We start from the raw sequence: 15,541 nt of genomic DNA, 5'->3' as shown, positions 1-15,541 counted from the left end.
AAGAAAAATGTTCCACATGGTTACTCACTCGATAATATAAAACTGGAAGTCTTCAGCTGTGTCAGATGATTTGTAATACTTCTCGGTTTTGTGTCAGATGATTCGTAATACTTCTCGGTTTGAGGTGATGGGTGGATCAAAGTATTGTTGTCAGCTAGTGGAACAAATAAGATAACAACAATTTTTGAACTCGGTGTGCAGGCATCTCTCGAATCTAACTCTGCAAATGAGCAAAGATACGGAACTCACAAAAAATGGTTCTAAATAGAATGACATACTGTACTGCAATTATGTTTGTGTAGTCTGTAGTTTCAACGATGCCTTCAATTACTACCACAGGTCCTCCAGAAGCTCAGGTGAATGTCCCTCACAGGATAACACTGCTGCCCCCCACCTGCCCGCACCTGCGATGCAGGGTGTGCACCTGTGGTGCGGTGTGTCTTCGAGCAGCCGTGTATCCGAACGCTACAGCCAATCCTGTGTAATGGCAAATGAGATTTGTCTTTTTTGTGGCGGCGTTCGTAGCGACAAACACTTCGCTGTAGAAACGGCTTACGAAGTCACTGCCACACTTTTAATAGGGGGCCGACCGGTCCGCTGGAACAGTGAACAGAAAGATGAAAACCCAATCACTCTGATTAAATAAAAGTCGGTACTTATCTTTATTAACGAAGATACAGAAACACAGTAGTGAACTCCGTGTCTACAGAAATCTGTCTAGTTCGAGTCGGAGCGGCTAGGTCAGCGTCGGCTGACGACAAACAACAACTCTGCTGCGATGAACACACAACTGACTAGCAAGTACACAAATCGGTGGCGAGTATACCACTGAGCGGCGAATACAGAACTGTCCTAGCGCTCGCGACTCCAGCGCTTAAGAAGCCAGAAGCCAGCGGTGGCGCGCGCAGACTTGCGGCGATTTCCTGTATCGCTGGCGCTGCTTATGCGGACGGCGTCCGGACTTTGATGCTGCCAACCTTTTGGCAGCGGGCTCAGTTGGCATTACTGGCTAGGATATAACACTCCTCCCCCCCAAATCGCCGCACCGTCGTTGAGTAATGACGTGGCAAGCGTTGACGGTGGGGGAGGGGTCTGGCCGCAGGCGTAGCAGAAGAGACCGGGGCGGAGACTGTTGTCGGTGGCAGTCCCCGGTCCGCACCCCAGCATTGGCTGCGCGGGGCCTCGGGAAACACCGACTGAAAACCGAGGTCAGGGTGCACGCCTGTGACCATGGGCGCAGCTTCTGGTACTGGACGCGACTGGGCATCGGGACCCACGAAGAGAGGCAGCGTCTCCTGACGCTGCGTCGACGGCTGCTGAGTGGGCGCCGGACAAGGCGCTGCGGTGTCACACTCCTTGGGGGTGCCCAAGGAAAGCGGCTGCAGGACAGGCTGCACAGCCACCACTTGGGATGGCGGCCCGGCTGAGGGGTCGACGTCCATCTGCTCCGAAGGCGGTGGCGACTGAAGAGGGACCGCAGGCGCCGGAGCGACCACCTGGGGTGCTCCCGGATGAAGCTGCGCGGGAGGCATCAACGGGACGGGCTGTCGGCGTGGTAGCGGCGACGGCTGCTGCTGCTGCTGCCCTGGAGGCGGCAGCGAAGTCGGAAGGTGCTGCTGGAACCCGCCACGGACCAAATCTGTGGACAAAGAACGAGCGGCAGAATCCGGGCGGCCAGCGCGGCGCAACTGGTTCTGATGCCTCCTGTGCACCCCAGCAGCACCTTGAACAGTATAAAAACCGCGACCCTGGACACTTATCACGGTGCCTCGTTCCCAACGACGGCGACCGTGATAACCTCTGAATAAAACGGCGTCGTTGCGCTGAAAATGCGTGCGATGCTCAGAAGCGGCGGGTCGATCCGGGGGGTGCAACAACCATAGTAGGGTGCGATGACGACGGCCGTGGAGAAGCTCCGCAGGCGAAGGGCCGTCGTGTGGCGTGGTCCGGTACGACGACAGGAACGTGATGAGAGCCTGCTGACGAGAGTGCGTAGCACGAAGGCGGTCCATATGATCCTTGAATGTGCGTACAAAACGTTCCGCTGCACCATTTGATTGAGGGTGGAACGGCGGAGTAAGAACATGGCGAATGCCATTGGCAGAACAAAAACTTTCAAATTCAGCAGAGGTAAATTGTGGACCATTGTCAGACACTAAAACTTCTGGAAGACCCTCAATACAAAAAATTGAAGTCAACGCCTGTATAGTTTGTGCAGACGTTGTAGACTGCATGGGCACAACAAACGGAAAATTACTAAATGCATCTATCACGATGAGCCAACGAGAATTCCAATATGGACCAGCGAAATCAATATGGACTCGCTGCCAGGGACCGGCAGGGCGTGCCCACTCAAAATAGCGTTGAGGCGGAGCAGCTTGCTGTTCAGCACACGTCGAACAATCTGTAGACATCTGCGTAATCTGCTTATCAATGCCGATCCATACAATGACGGCGGGCAAGCTGCTTGGCGCGGACCACTCCCCAATGACCTTGATGCAACAAGTCGAGGACCTTGGATTGGAGCACTAGGGGAACCACTACACGAAGCTGGTCATTCTCGGTGCGTAACAGCAAAACTCCCTGTGAAACAGACAACAGATGACGTTGCGGATAATAACGATGAACCACAGGATCCGATATGTCCTTTGCCTTGGACGGCCAACCACGTTGAACAAAACGTAATAGTAAACTCAGATGAGGATCCGTAGCTGTCTCACGTGCCACCTGACGATAATCAATCGGAAAATCCCGGAGGGATTGATGCTCATCGGCGTCAATCTGATGGCAAGAGTCTTCAGAGGAATTGAAGACATCATCCGCAGCAATCGGCAATCTAGAAAGCGCGTCAGCGTTTGCATGCTGAGCTGTAGGGCGATACAGTATCTCATACTGGTATTGTGATAACAAAAGAGCCCAACGTTGTAGTCTCTGAGCTGTCCGCTGAGGAACTGGTTTAGATGGATGAAACAGTGACGTCAGAGGCTTGTGATCTGTTACTAAATAGAATGGTCTACCATAGAGGTAGTGATGGAATTTTGTGACACCGAACACAATAGCCAACGCTTCCTTGTCCAATTGGCTATAATTACACTGAGCTTTGTTGAGCAATTTAGATGCGAACGCAATAGGACGTTCGGTGTTACCGACTCGGTGAGACAACACAGCACCGAGGCCGAAAGAAGAGGCATCACAAGCTAACACTAGAGGCTTGTTTGGGTCGTAATGGACCAGACAACGATCATTCAATAAAGCCTCTTTAAGCTGCTGAAAAGCTGATTGGCAATCAGCTGACCACACAAACGGAACATGCTTACGGCGGAGACGATGCAACGGTGCAGCAATCTGTGATGCATTAGGGATAAACCTAATATAATATGTCAATTTGCCAAGAACTGCTTGCAATTCATGCAGATTGCGAGGGGCGGGCAAATCACGAATAGCTGCTAAATGTGACTGGGAGGGATGAATGCCTTGAGCATTAATAACATGTCCCAGATACTCCATCTCCGTAAGGAAAAATGAACATTTATCGATGTTGCAACATAGGCCTGCCTGAGACAACACTGTAAACAAACACTCCAAATTACGGAAATGTTCAGCAGGCGTCCGACCGGACACAACAATATCGTCTAAATAGTTGCAACACGATGGCACATTAGCCAGAAGTTGTGACAAAAAACGCTGAAAAACAGCTGGAGCTGACGCACAACCAAAAGGCAAACGCAGAAAACGGAACAACCCCAACGACGTGTTTATGACAAAATACTGTTGTGATTGCTCGTCGAGGGGCAATTGCAAATATGCTTCACGGAGATCAATTTTGGAAAAGAAACGAGCTTCCCATAACTTATCCATCAGCTCGTCCGGTCTAGGCAAAGGAAAAGAATCAATGACAGTCTGAGGATTAACTGTCGACTTAAAATAAGCACACAAACGTAACTTGCCAGACGGTTTCTTTATAATAACTAAGGGAGAAGCCCACTGGCTCGCTGAAATGGGTTGAATAACACCGTTGTTTTGCCAACGACGAAGTTCATCTTCTACAGGTGCCCGGAGGGCGTGAGGCACTGGACGAGCACGAAAAAATCGAGGCTGAGCATTATCTTTTAACGTAATATGAGCGGCAAAGTTCGCAGCACAACATAGTTCGTCTTTAAATATGTCACTGTATTGTTTACACAAATCGGTTATGCTGTCTGGAGGAACAACAACAGAATTAATTTGCAACACATTGTCTTGGATAGACTGGCCAAACAAGTCAAAACAGTCTAATCCGAAAATGTTTACACTGTCTGTAGCGCGGAGCACTGTGAATGAAACTGTTTTTGTATTGCCACGGAATGTGGCTGGCACGCTACATACACCTAACACAGGAATTTGTTCTCCACTATAAGTAGCCAAAGAATGTTTTGCCGCTGAAAGTTTAGGGCGGCCTATAGCCGCATACGTAGCACTATTTATTAGAGTCACAGACGCACCAGTGTCTAATTGAAAATTGAAGGTCTTATCCTGGATGCGTAGCTTCACAAATAGTTTATTACACTGTCTCTGGATCGGTGCAGTGGAGGCGAAAGACACAAAATCAGTGCGTTTAGCACGTGTTCGCTGCTTACGACAACTCGTGGGTTGGGCGGGTGGGACAACAACTCCCGCTTCACTTGCAGTCTGTACATTACTTTTTACAGCGTTTGAATTACACTTGGGTCGCATAGCAGAGGGCTGGGTGGGTGGCTTATTGCGAACAAGTTTATTACCCACACGAATCGTGGAAGAGTCTTTAAACGCGACCTTCTGGGCGGGCTGGCTTTGAATAACATGAATATCCATGGGCTGGGCAGCACTAGAATTGTTCTTGCGTTTACGCAAACAAACAGTCTGGATGTGTCCTTTCCTTTGACAAAAGTGACAAACCGCAGTTCTTAACGGGCAACGTTCACGAGGATGAGCAAGAACACACTTAGGGCAAGACTTAACTCTATCATTTTGCACACGCGGCTGACGAATGTTTTTAACATGACGCGGCCGGCTAGTGTTTACAGTCTGACTCTGCCGGTGGGGCCGCGGGCGTGACATAACTTGCTTAGCACAGGCAATTTGAGAAATACATGGCTGATCTAACTCACACTCAGCATAGTCAAAAGTATCTTGGGCTTCAATGATGTTCATCACAGTCTCTAATGACGGGTCACGCAACTTTAAGATAGCAGCACGAATACGAGAATCTGCAATGTTTTGAGTAATAGCGTCTCATAACATGACATCACTGTAGGAAGCTCCACACACACAATTAAATCGGCACTGACGGGTGAGGCCCCGTAAATCTGTTAACCACTGTTTATTAGATTGATGTGGCAGTTTCTTTTGAACTTGAATCTGGCTGCTGCCACATGAACTCGCGACTCGAAATACTCAGCAAGCTTGTTAACAACAATGTCATAGTCTAAAGCTTCTGGCTTGGATTCCGGGAACAACTTACAAAGTTGTCTATAGACTTCCACTCCTGCAGTGGAAATGAAATAAAGCTGCCGCTCATTACCTGTGATTTTGTAGACTGTCATGTGCGCCTGCAACTGCGCGAAATATTCTCGCCATTCTTCTCTTGATGCATCAAAAGCACGGAAAGGTGGTGCTGCCTGTGCTTGTTCCTTTTGTGTTGGTGGATTAGCCGCTTGTTTGGCGATTGCTTCCACCAGACTTTGTATTTACTGACTCTGTAACAAGATCAACTGTTGTAATTCGGCAGACATAGTGAACACAAATTAAACCAGCCCCCAAAATTTTATCTCTATAATTAGTATAACAAGAAACAAGTTGAACCAGCCCTGCACACGAGTTCGGAAGTCCTCGTCGCCAGTTTTGTGGCGGCGTTCGTAGCGACAAACACTTCGCTGTAGAAACGGCTTACGAAGTCACCGCCACACTTTTAATAGCGGGCCGACCGGTCCGCTGGAACAGTGAACAGAAAGATGAAAACCCAATCACTCTGATTAAATAAAAGTCGGTACTTATCTTTATTAACGAAGATACAGAAACACAGTAGTGAACTCTGTGTCTACAGAAATCTGTCTAGTTCGAGTCGGAGCGGCTAGGTCAGCGTCGGCTGACGACAAACAACAACTCTGCTGCGATGAACACACAACTGACTAGCAAGTACACAAATCGGTGGCGAGTATACAACTGAGCGGCGAATACAGAACTGTCCTAGCGCTCGCGACTCCAGCGCTTAAGAAGCCAGAAGCCAGCGGTGGCGCGCGCAGACTTGCGGCGATTTCCTGTATCGCTGGCGCTGCTTATGCGGACGGCGTCCGGACTTTGATGCTGCCAACCTTTTGGCAGCGGGCTCGGTTGGCATTACTGGCTAGGATATAACAGTCTTACCGAGCAACAGATTTCTGTGCATCTACCGTCCAGTCCGAACAATCCCCTGCCCACTGCGACCATAATTGACGGCGTCATCCGACCGACACGGGAACACCAGTAGGGGTTGTGTCTGTCTCAGATTTCTCCATTTGCGGCCCATATCATCACTGGAACGATTCCCTGCTGCTCTCTGCTCTGCTACGATACTGCCCTCACCACTTTGCGCGCCCACATCGCCATCCGGCGGCACTCGGTCTCACAGTGGACAGTGGACAGCCGAAGTAAGGGGACTCTTCCAGTGTGACAATTGTTGCTTAGTTTTGGCCAGTGATACCCTTTGAAAGAAAGTAATTTCAGTTGCCTACCACTGTCCACGTGACAGTGCCTCTGATTGTCTTGACGCAGTTGTGGTACGAGCTTTGCTATAGTCCTTTTTGTGTTCAAAATGTCTGACTGATTATGTTCACACGTTCCAGGACATTCCCGAGGTGTCACAGATGTCTCAGATGGTGTGTTTAGAATCTTGTATAATCAGGTATCTCACTTTCTGAACATTTTCTGTTTGATGCCAGTCGACGATGACGGCAAACGTTCCAGTCGGCCATTAGTTTTCCTGTTTTCGAAAAACTTATTCCAGTCGCAAGTTTTTGTCATTGTCTCTAAAAACTTACTTCAGCATTTGATGTGTTTCTGCAATGCCTTTTCCAAATTTAAAACAAAACTTTATGCAGACAAGCTATTGTTTCAAGTCAATTATCAGAAAGCCGCAAAGTCACAGAAACCTGACAGTGGAAATATGCTGACTGAAAACTAATGAATGATATAAGTATATACAGTACCTAGCACTATTTTATGGTATGTACTGCTTGTGTGCTAAGTTGAACAGAAGCATCTGATTCTCTCAGATTTCACTTTTCTTGTTGTTGAAATGCTGGCTTACGTCTTGTTATGCTCAAGAAATGAGAAATGGTTTCATCAGCACCATAAATGGGTGCCAGCTGTAACCTGTTTTGTCTGATGATTTCGTTCTCCCTACACTTGAAACTTGTAAGGCGATACATTGGTTCATGACTGGCATACTGTAGCTATTTATTATTATTATTATTATTATTATTATTATTATTATTATTATTATCATGCAGGAAAATTAAAAATAGTTTGAACTGTTGACCACACAATGTAAAACATACTGCTTTAATTTATAAAAATACTATCAAAATGATTGTTGTTTTATTTCAAGCTTGAATGTCTCAGTAACAGTAGATTAATTAGAGTGTGAAATTAATTTTACATCTCTATGCATTTGCAGTTTGCGTAAAATAGAAGATGTAAATGTAAATAATTTGTGCTGGTAGTTCAGTATATTGACAGCGGTCTTAGGTTTAACTTTTGGGAAGTATTTCCAAACGTAGTTGTAATATTCACTTAATACTGTATGAAATGCAAGCTGTCCAAAAACTGTTTTCACATCTATTTCACAAGTTGCTCACAAAGTGAAGAATTTAAAGTAGTTTTGTTTAAATTTCTGTACATAATTTTTAGAAAATATAAGGAATTTTTATTTATTTCCAGGTCATTATATTGTACTCATAGGCTACAACCTGCTTAAACAGCTGTTTTACTACCGCAATCCAACATACAAAGATCGTAAGTACTTTGTCAAATCATTTGTCACTGTAAATGTCAGAGAGAGAGAGAGAGAGAGAGAGAGAGAGAGAGAGAGAGAGAGAGAAGCTCACCTCTATTTCAGTTCTTGCCAGAGACGAGAACATCAGATGTTACCGTTTGGACTAACATAATAGTCTCCCTTCTTTGAATGCCACCTGTTGGTATAGTGTGTACATAGCTTGATGTGCTCCTAATAGAAAACAGGGAAACCAGAACAACAAAAATTTATCACAGTGTTCATTACATCAGTCCATTCATTCACCTCTTCTCGTTTGTGATGCACGCTTACGAAGGGTACTCTATTCTTGAGAGATAACAGCTTCACCTAGTCTTCAGTTAGTGGCATTGCAAATGGCTCAAGAAAGTTCTACACAACCCTTGGGACTCGAACGGATTTTTTAATCAGAAACTTCTTCTTCAGTACTCTTTTGACCACAGGTAATCGCTACAGATAATCATCTGTGTAGTGGAGGTAAAGCTGCATTCTCGATGCTGCTCAGCAGAGTACTCCGTGTTTCCAGCCATGAGCAGGATGCTTTAGGTCATGTTGCTCAGTCGGTCAGTACGCCTCAGAGAGTCGAACTGAACTCAGCCTGCATGCGCTTGTCACCACTGTGCGGCAAGGAGAGTCCTCGGCAAGGGAAGTGACCCTCCGAATTGGCGTACGACACAGTGATCTCATCTGAACATTCGACCAAAATCGTGAGATACAAAGTGTTCGAGATCTGCTTCCTAATTTTCATCCACAGTTGACTGACAAACGACGATACAAATGCCCCAGCGCTGGGCTGTGTGTAGAACGGTGGTAGTGATCACATGCAGTGGAAAGTAGTTCAGTGGTGTCAAGTTCTCTACGCCTACAAGTGCAGGATCTGTCTGATGCCTGACAATCTTCTCGGAAGAGTGTAGAGGTGACCAGATACTGAGGCAAGCTCGAGGCACACAGCGCCACAGGTCTCGCCGCGAAGCCGGTCGGTCACCTTTCGAGCCTCCGGTGCGTGCCGATCTCGGTACTGTCGAGGGTGGTTTGAAGGCCGTGCAGTATCGGGATCTCGGTCTGGATTATAGGAAACATTTCAGTGACAGTGTCATCTTTCATGATAACAATGCATGAACACACTGCTCCTCACCTTGCAAACACCTTTTTCTGGGAAGTTGGAAGCGACTTAATGGCATAGTCTACATTGTTTCCTGACATGAACTGTATTGAGTGAGCTTGGGGCAAGTTGATCCTGACTGAGTGTCGCCACAGGAATCCTCATTGCACACTTAGTGACCTCAGGAGTGTTACTGTCCAAATGTGGGGGGCAACTGAAGCGGTGGCATCGTGACCACCTCGTGGACGGTGTGTCTGGGAGGGTCTGAGTGTGTCACAGTGATGGGGTAGTGTCACAAGGAGCCGAGTGGTAACCCCGGCTGCAGGTTTCATTTAAAAGCTGTGCAAAATTGTGTTCTCACAGACAGATTTTATCTCAGTTATTGTTGTTTTGCTTTTATTGCAGACTAAGTTTCACCCTCGAATCCCCCAATTCTAAGCCCACACACGTTTGCAGATACGTGTCTTTCAGAAACCAAACCACTTTTACTGTTTGGCTATTCACTCCCATTGTTGAACATTTTGCTCTCTCTGTTCCGTGATAAATTTTTCCTCCTTTCTAGGCCAGTTTTTCTTGTATGACTACTGTTGCTCTGCATTTAGTGATCTTCTCCAATTTAGTTGCTTGTAAGTGCATATTTTCTGTCCCTCTCTTTTTAAGTTTTGATATGATAGTGCAGTTAGAGTTCGTGAATCAAAATTTAAGGAAAAAGATTCTGACTTGTCTCGAAAAATATTGGATCTTCAGACACCTGCTTAAATGGTAATCCGGTATACAGTATTCCAAATAAATTAAACACAAATGCCGCAGAAAAGATTGAACATAGGAATCAGAGTGAACAGTTTAGTTTTTGTCTCCTCATCAATAGTCACGGCAAAAAGACTTGTGAAAAAACTGGGTAATTTGGCTACATAGTATCCACCACAGTAAAACCTGGCACAAAATTGAGATGTATTGTCGAAAACTGTGAAAACCTCTTTGGTGACCTGCAACAAAGTGTTGTTGTTGTTGTTGTTGTTGTGGTCTTCAGTCCTGAGACTGGTTTGATGCAGCTCTCTGTGCTACTCTATCCTGTGGCAGCTTCTTCATCTCCCAGTACCTACTGCAGCCTACGTCCTTCTATATCTGTTTAGTGTATTCATCTCTTGGTCTCCCTCTACAATTTTTACCCTCCACGCTGCCTTCCAATACTAAATTGGTGATCCCTTGATGCCTCAGAACAGGTCCTACCAACCGATCCCTTCTTCTAGTCAAGTTGTGCTACAAATTTCTCTTCTCCCCAATCCTATTCAATACCTCCTCATTAGTTATGTGATCTACCCATCTAATCTTCAGCATTCTTCTGTAGCACCACACTTGGAAAGCTTCTATTCTCTTCCTGTCTAAACTATTTATCGTCCATGTTTCACTTCCATACATGGCTACACTCCATACAAATACTTTCAGAAACGACTTCCTGACATTTAAATCTATACTCGATGTTAACAAATTTTTCTTCTTCAGAAACGCTTTCCTTGCCATTGCCAGTCTACATTTTATATCCCCTCTACTTCGACCATCATCAGTTATTTTGCTCCCCAAGTAGCAAAACTCCTTTACTACTTTAAGTGTCTCATTTCCTAATCTAATTCCCTCAGCATCACCCAACTTAATTCGACTACATTCCATTATCCTCGTTTTGCTTTTGTTGATGTTCATCTTATACCCTCCTTTCAAGACACTGTCCATTCCATTCAACTGCTCTTCCAAGTCCTTTGCTGTCTCTGACAGAATTACAATGTCATCGGCGAACCTCCAGGTTTTTATTTCTTCTCCATGGATTTTAATACCTACTCTGAACTTTTCTTTTGTTGCTTGCTCAATATACAGATTGAATAACATCGGGGATAGGGTACAACCCTGTCTCTCTCCCTTCCCAACCACTGCTTCCCTTTCATGTCCCTCGACTCGTTTGACTGCCATCTGGTTTCTGTACAAATTTTAAATAGCCTTTCGCTCCCTGTATTTTACCCCTGCCACCTTCAAAATTTGAAAGAGAGTATTCCAATACATTGTCAAAAGCTTTCTCTAAGTCTACAAATGCTAGAAACTTAGGTTTGCCTTTCCTTAATCTTTCTTCTAAGGTAAGTCGTAGGGTCAGTATTGCCTCATGTGTTCCAACATTTCTACGGAATCCAAATTGATCTTCCCCGAGGTCGGCTTCTATCAGTTTTTCCATTCGACTGTAAAGAATTCGCATTAGAATTTTGCAGCTGTGACTTATTAAACTGATAGTTCGGTAATTTTCACATCTGTCAACACCTGCTTTCTTTGGGATTGGAATTATTATATTCTTCTTGAAGTCTGAGGATATTTCGCCTGTCTCATACATCTTGCTCACCAGATGGTAGAGTTTTGTCAGCACTGGCTCTCCCAAGGCTGTCAGTAGTTCTAATGGAATTTTGTCTACTCTGGGGTTCTTGTTTCGAGTTAGGTCTTTCAGTACTCTGTCAAACTCTTCACGCAGTATCATATCTCCTATTTCATCTTCATCTACATCCTCTTCCATTTCCATAATATTGTTCTCAAGCACATCGCCCTTGTATAGACCCTGTATATACTCCTTCCACCTTTCTGCTTTCCCTTCATGCAAGTGGTTCTCCTTTCTCCAAAGGTCTCTTTAATTTTCCTGTAGGCAGTATCTATCTTACCCCTAGTGAGATAAGCCTCTACATCCTTACATTTGTCCTCTAGCCATGCCTGCTTAGCTATTTTGCACTTCCTGTCGATCTCATTTTTGAGACGTTTGTATTCCTTTTTGCCTGCTTCATTTACTGCATTTTTATATTTTGTCCTTTCATCATTTAAATTCAATATTTTTTCTGTTACCCAAGGGTTTCTACTAGCCCTCGTCTTTTTACCTATTTGATCCTCTGCTGCCTTCACTATTTCATCCCTCAAAGCTACCCATTCTTCTTCTACTGCATTTCTTTCCCCCATTCCTGTCAGTTGCTCCCTTATGGTCTCCCTGAAACTCAGTACAACCTCTGGTTCTTTAAGTTTATCCAGGTTCCATCTCCTTAAATTCCCACCTTTTTGCAGTTTCTTCAGTTTTAATCTACAGTTCATAACCAACAGATTGTGATCAGAGTCCACATCTGCCCCTGGAAATGTTTTACAACTTAAAACTTGGTTCCTAAATCTCTGTCTTGCCATTATATAATCTATCCGATACCTTTTAGTATCTTCAGGGTTCTTCCATGTATACAACCTTCTTTCATGATTCTTGAACCAAGTGTTAGCTATAATTAAGTTATGCTCTGTGCAAAATTCTACCAGGCGGCTTCCTCTTTCATTTCTTAGCCCCAATCCATATTCACCTACTATGTTTCCTTCTCTCCCTTTTCGTACTCTTGAATTCCAGTCACCCATGACTATTAAATTTTCGTCTCCCTTAACTACCTGAATAATTTCTTTTATCTCATCATACATTTCATCAATTTCTTTGTCATCTGCAGAGCTAGTTGGTATATAAACTTGTACCACTGTCGTAAGTGTGGGCGTCATGTCTATCTTGGCCTCAATAATGCGTTCACTATGCTGTTTGTAGTAGCTTAACCGTATTCCTATGTTTTTTATTCATTATTAAACCTACCCCTGCATTACCCCTATTTGATTTTGTATTTATAACCCTGTATTCACCTGACCAAAAGTCTTGTTCCTCCTGCCACCGAACTTCACTGATTCCCACTATATCTAACTTTAACCTATCCGTTTCCCTTTTTAAATTTTCTAACCTACCTGCTCGATTTAGGGATCTGATATTCCACGCTCCGATCTGTAAAACGGCAGTTTTCTTTCTCCTGATGGATTAAAAACTGCCAAAATCCAATATAGTGGATTTGGCAGACAACGAATGTTGGGATAAAAGATTCCGAGCTTTTCCACTCTAATGTTTTAATCATGTGTCACCCGAAGAAGTGGCTTCAATGCCATGAAACCAGTAGTGGTACAGTAATAGAAAGGACCAAAATACGCCTGAAGCGGTTATTAATACCCGAGATGAATAAGCACGACTGTTGTTGCACCACCTACAAGGTTAAAATTATCTGCCTGGTCTCAGAGAACAACTAATCTCTGCTGAACAAAACTTGAAGCCTAGGAAGCTGGTTATTAATTAGCAACAAGTGCTTTATAACCTATTTGCTGTCAACCACGATCTTGCTAATGAAGGCGATACTGAAATCCATTGTGGCAAAGGTAATGCAAACAGTTTTTCTTCTTCATAACCAGATATTGTGAATTTATTAAAAAGGCATTCCCCATCAAAAATACAGTAAATGTTTAACAAATCAAGAAAGACAAAACAAATGGGTTATGAAGGGCATCAGTGTTTTGAACAAAAGGCTTAAAGTACTGTACAGAAGTAGTAAATATAAAACTAATTGCTTACATTTTAAATGATACTATATGGATTATGAAAATATTTACACCAACGTTATTAAATTTGTTAAGAGAATGGCTGTGGACCAGGTCATTATCAACTCAGGCAAGGCGAAAACAGTGTGGATTATTATGAATTCAGAAGGACAGGCTAAATTTAAAAATAATAGCATGAAAGACTGTAGCTAAAGCATTTAATGACTATTTATAAGTGTGCGCAAAATTCTAACAAAGGATATATTCCAACAATTGGTATAAATATTTTCCTATCTAGTTTCAAAAAGTGGGGAAGAAGTAACAAGAATCTTGGATAGTCGATAGTCACCAAGGCCCAGGACTTGTATGGTATCGCAAATTGAATTATCAAACTATCATCTAAATTTATTATTAAAACCACTGACCAACATGATTAATCAAGCCACACAGGAAGTCTGTATACCAAGCGTTTAAAACTTGCTAGGGTGTCCCAAGCCACATGAAATGTGCCTCTACAGTACCCGAAAACTACAGACCAGTTAGTATTCTGCCAGTAATACAAAAAATCTTTGAACATATTTTCTGTAACAGATTAAAAAACTTATTTACGTGACAGAATATCCTCTTCAGAAGTCAATGTGGATTCTAAAAAAATAAGTTCAATACTTCAGCCACAAAAGAACTTGTTACTTATGTACTAAATACACTTCACAGGCAAGAATCAGCAATTGATGTAATCTGTCACTTATCAAACATTTACAGTTTAATTAATCACAAGATTCTTCGGGAAAAGAAAAAAATTCTGTGTGACGAGAGACACTACATGCAGATGATAAAATCATATGTAATGAACAGGTATCAAAAAATATAAATGTTGTATGAAAAGAGTAGTAAATACTAGTGAGACATGGGAAATGTTCTTGGGCCACTATTTTTTTAAAATTTATATTAATAATCTTACTGATAATATCCAACACAAATTTATACTATTTGCACATAATACCGATATTTTAATTCAGAGGGTTACTGTAGAAGCTGCAACACAAGGAGCTGAAAGAGTTTTATGTAGATTAAATAATTGGCTTACAAGTAATAAAATGATACTGCATTACAAAAGAAACAAACATCATGACCTTTAAAAACAAACTACACAAACATAATAAGGAAGTGCTAAAAATCAATAAGAACAAACTTGAGCAAGTAGTTTCTATTCTATTCTGGGTGTGAAGTTTCTGTTTCTCCACTTCAGTAATGAATTAAGATGGACACAACACATCAGTAGCAGAAATAAGTCTGCTACGCATTATGGAAGTTGTTGGAATTGTTGGTACTGAAGTCCTTACTCACTTTCAATTCATTATGTCATGAGAAATAGAACTGTGGGGAAGCTCAAAAAATATGGAGGAGGTATGTATAATACAGACAAGTGCTTCCCTCTCCCTCCCCCTCCCCCTCCCCCTCCCCCTCCCCCTCCCCCTCCCCCTCCCCCTCTCCCTCTCCCTCTCCCTCTCCCTCTCCCTCTCCCTCTCCCTCTCCCTCTCCCTCTCCCTCTCCCTCTCCCTCTCCCTCTCCCTCTCCCTCTCCCTCGCTCCTCCCCCCTCCCATTCACACTAATATTCTTTCAGAAAAATGGGGAGGTGTGTTGGTATGAAACAAGAAACTTTTGGGAAGTAACAATAATTCAGTACAGGACAAGTTATTACGAGAAAAGTGTAACATACATGCGGATGTACATACACTATGTGATCAAAAGTATCCGGACACCTGGCTGAAATTTTAAGTCCCATGGTGCTCAGAGCCATTTGAACCATTTTGAACCTGGCTGAAAATGACTTACAAGTTTGTGGCGCCCTCCATTGGTAATGCTGGAATTCAACATGATGTTGGTACATACACTATATGATAAAAAGTATCCAGACACCTGGCTAAAAATGACTTACAAGTTCGTGGCGCCCTCCATCGGTAATGCTGGAATTCAACATGGTGTTGGACCACCCTTAGGCTTGATGACAGCT

At 43.7% G+C, this 15,541-nt stretch overlaps 1 protein-coding gene across 2 annotated transcripts in view; it reads left to right on the top strand.

Moving 5' to 3' along the window:
- Window positions 1-15,541, top strand: part of LOC126101109 (protein GUCD1) — a 44,303-nt gene that overhangs the window by 23,695 nt on the left and 5,067 nt on the right. For both annotated transcript variants that reach the window (XM_049911785.1, XM_049911784.1), the window contains exon 5: window positions 7,936-8,010. In XM_049911785.1, the coding sequence (XP_049767742.1) occupies window positions 7,936-8,010 (75 nt within the window). The remainder of the gene's footprint in view (window positions 1-7,935; window positions 8,011-15,541) is intronic.

Source organism: Schistocerca cancellata, chromosome 9, assembly GCF_023864275.1.
Source record: "Schistocerca cancellata isolate TAMUIC-IGC-003103 chromosome 9, iqSchCanc2.1, whole genome shotgun sequence".
NCBI classification, from domain to species: domain Eukaryota; kingdom Metazoa; phylum Arthropoda; class Insecta; order Orthoptera; family Acrididae; genus Schistocerca; species Schistocerca cancellata.
The sequence above is the reverse complement of the archived record's forward strand: the minus strand, read 5'-3'. Positions and strand labels throughout refer to the sequence as shown.